At 43.3% G+C, this 3,779-nt stretch overlaps 1 protein-coding gene across 2 annotated transcripts in view; it reads right to left on the bottom strand.

Annotated features, from left to right (window-relative positions):
- Positions 1 to 3,779, bottom strand: part of LOC118404667 (adenosine deaminase-like) — a 79,817-nt gene that overhangs the window by 17,132 nt on the left and 58,906 nt on the right. For both annotated transcript variants that reach the window (XM_035803907.1, XM_035803908.1), the window contains exon 3: positions 3,696 to 3,757. In XM_035803907.1, coding sequence (XP_035659800.1) covers positions 3,696 to 3,757 — 62 coding nt within the window. The remainder of the gene's footprint in view (positions 1 to 3,695; positions 3,758 to 3,779) is intronic.

Below are 3,779 nucleotides of genomic sequence, written 5' to 3'. Positions count from 1 at the left end.
TCTTCAGCTGCAAGTTTGGCTTGTTCGTCGGCTAGCTCATTGCCTGCTACTCCCATGTGCCCTGGGCACCATTCAATTTGAATGTTGACTCTCTTCTGCTTCATTTCGTGCAGTTTCTGTCTTATGTTGTTAACTAGATCGTTATAGGCATCTACTTGGTGAGTGGTGATGACATTTTCTATTGCCGCCTTGCAGTCACATAAGATGAGCACTCTCTCTTCACTTCTTTCCCTCTTGCTCAGTGTGCTGAGTGCCAGGTGAAGTCCCTGCAATTCCCCCTCATAGTTGTTTGACTTTGCTGCTACGGGCTTCTTGACAGTGTATGGTTCTGTTCTGCCCCAATGTTCGTAGATCACTGCCGAGCATCCTGTCGGACCTGGGTTCCCTAGAGACGATCCGTCCGTAAAGACGACGGTTGTCTTTGTCTGCTTGATACTTTGCAGTAACTGTGCTATTTCTTCTTTCGCTTGCTCTTTGCTGCATTGGTTGTTCATTTTGGGTGTGAATGACCCTGTTATTCTTCCAATGGAGAAGGGTGGTAACCTAGCATCAAAGTAGCATTCTTTATCGACTGTCTCAGTTTCCAGCTCACCTTTCAGCTCTTTGAATCTTGTAGCAAGTAGATGTACAGGTGTGCCTCTTCTTTCCTCTGTCAACTCATGTGTAATGGTATCATAGATGGGGTTGCCCGTGTGTTTTGTGCTGAGCCTTAAATATGCCTGTGCTTGCCGACATGTGAGATGGATGTCTACAGGAATAGTTCCAGTTAGTGCTTCTAGCGCTTCGGTGCTAGTTCTTTGTTTGCAACCTGTTGCTGCCAGTAGGGCCCTTCTCTGGATGGGTGCATAGGCATCTTCTTGTTTCTTCCCTGCCATGATAGTGCATTCCGCTCCATATTCTAATATCGGTCTGATCAGTGCTCGATACAACAACAGGTGCGCTTCCTGGTTTGGGTTCTTCTTCGCATTAGTCACTCTGCTGACTACTTTGAGTGCCTTGTAGGCCTTGTTTTTTGTGTTGTTGATGTGACTGGTATACGTGAGTCTATCATCTAGTGTGATGCCTACTAGCTTTATTTCCGGGAGAACTTCGATTCTTTTCCCATTGACTCTGATATGGTTGACCCGTGTGTCTGCTTGGTGGTTTGCTTGGAATATGAGTGCCTTAGTCTTTGATTCTTCCACCTTCATATTCCATCTCGGGCACCACTGGCTTATGAGTTTTGCAATTTGAAGCTCCACATGTGTGATCAGATCTCTTAAGTTTGGACCTGTCTTCCAAGCTGCCCCATCGTCTGCGTATTGAAAGTTGCTGAGGTCAATGTCACTGTACGCATCAGATGTATATATGTTGCATAACGTAGTAGACAATACTGCACCTTGTGGCACTCCCACCTTGCTTAGGGTTGGTTTTGTTGTTACTGAGTTTACTCTGAAGGAGATCTCTCTATCTCTCAGAAAGCCACTCAGATAGCATAGCATTCTCCCCTTAATCCCATGTTTCATCAGCTTGTAGAGGAGGCCTTCTTGCCAGATTCTATCAAAGCAGCCTTCATAGTCTGCGAACACTGCAACTGTGGATTCCCTTCTCTTCCATCCTTCGTTGATATGTTGTATCATCCTTAGCACCCCATGTGTGGCTGTTCTGTTCTTCCTATAGGCCTCTTGGTAGGGAGATATGATGCTGTTCACTTCTGTCCACCATGTGAGACGGTTGTTTATTATTCTTTCCAGTATCTTCCCTATAACGCTTGACAGAGTGATGGGTCTGTAACTACATACTTGGTTGTAGTCTTCTTTCCCTGGTTTCTTTATCAGTATCTTGCAGTCCTGTTTTATTTGCTTGGGAACATGACCTGTTATCCACACTCTGTTTTTGCGACATTTTACCTTGGAAAAATGGAGTCGCCCACTGACCCCTAGTGACCTTGTTTATCTGCTGCTGACGCCATCTTGGAAAATTACCGGAGACGGAGATTTCCATTTTTGGCCCGCGGAATACGAAAATTGGGACAGCGTACATGCATTTCAAGAACCTAAAACATCAGATACATGAACGGACTGTCTATTTGTAAAATCTGTCCATATGGTCTTCCAGTTTGCACAGATATGACGATGTAGAGAAGGGTATACGTAGAGTGCAAAGAGTCTGAGACGAGAAAAAACGCAGCGTGAATTCAACACCACTTAATTGGTGGAAAAACTTCGCATAAAATCACATAATTTTGTATAATGTTTCTTTATTCAACGTTTCATTCGTAAATCGTCTAATTTGAGCCTACATTTTGCTGATGTAGTGCAGAAATTGAAAAAAGTGAACCCCGCCAGTCGCGCCGCGCCGGTGACCGCTATCGGCAGTGTTGGCATAGCGGCCGGACCGAAAATCGTCTGGCCGCGACCGCATTCGACAGGTGACCGCTATAGACTATTTCTTAATCATTAGGTAAAAAATCCAACGGACCGACGAAAACTGACCGAAATGGCCAAGTGGCCCCTATACTCAGGTTACTCATAAGGCAGGTTTCACTGTACCTTTTATTACAAAATGGAGAAAATATCATAATTCGAAGAAGATATCTGTTATAGTTCTTCAGCTCATTATTTATACAACTGATGTGGTTCTTAGGCATAAATAAATAAAAAGAACCTACCTGCTTATCATCTTCTTTTCTTTGGACAGAAGTAGCATGGACACAGTTAAATACTTGTCAATTTGGTAATTTTCCGGGGGGTACGTTTATTCCGGGGGGTATGTTTATTAGATATTGAGGATTTGTCCGGGGGGTATGTTTATTCCGGAAGGTATGTTTATTAGGGACATGAGAGTACATCTTTGCGACTGTAAATGTCCATTCCATGCCTTGAAATATAAATATCACAGGTAGAAACGCTCAAAATCATGCCTCCTCCCGGCCGCCGTTTTTGCATAAGGATCGTGCAAATCTCATAAGGTTCGTGTGAATCACATGGTGATTCGTGCAAATTTCATAATATTCGTGCGTTTTTGCATAGTGATTCGTGCGAATTTCATAATATTCGTGCGTTTTCGCATAGTGATTCGTGTGTATCACAATTAATATTCGTACGAATTTCATAGGGTTCGTGCAAATGCACCCCTGTAATTATTCACATTTTGTTAAGAAAATGAAAACAATTTCACTTGCACTCTGAATTTGCAAACAAAAAGGACACTGTATAAAAGCTGTATCTATCTTTATTCTCGAAGCAGATCCTACAGTAGCATAAGTTAAAGATACAGGGCTTGAAATACTTTTTTCTGCATACCTGCACTGGTGCAGGTAACATTGAAAATTACCTACACCAGACAAATTTTACCTGCACCACTCTGAATTTAGAAAGTATAGATCAATCTGTTCAGGAACCATTGCTATCTTTTTTTATATACTTTATAGGTGGTAACAGTCAAAGCAGTTAATAACAATCGTAAAAACCCGGCACATGGACCAGTGCAGGTTGGGTGCAGGTATACACCAGAAACAACTGCACAGCTCCAATTTTTCCTGCACTAACCTGCATATGCAAGTGGTATTTCGAGCCCTCAGATAGTATCAAAAGCTGTCAAAGGGGTGTAGCCGGCCTAGGACTGGTAGGAGTATGCATTGGCTACCTACTTTGCCAGCTTTCGATACTATCTTATGCTACCGTAGGGTCTGCCAGAAGATTATCTAAACTCACTTTGCCACATCCAGAAGAGTGGAGGGTCGCACCGCCCCATCCAGATGCAAGTGAAGCTCCACCTAGCAGGTAGGAAAGGAACTA

The sequence above is a fragment of the Branchiostoma floridae genome, chromosome 17, assembly GCF_000003815.2.
Source record: "Branchiostoma floridae strain S238N-H82 chromosome 17, Bfl_VNyyK, whole genome shotgun sequence".
NCBI lineage: Eukaryota > Metazoa > Chordata > Leptocardii > Amphioxiformes > Branchiostomatidae > Branchiostoma > Branchiostoma floridae.
The sequence above is the reverse complement of the archived record's forward strand: the minus strand, read 5'-3'. Positions and strand labels throughout refer to the sequence as shown.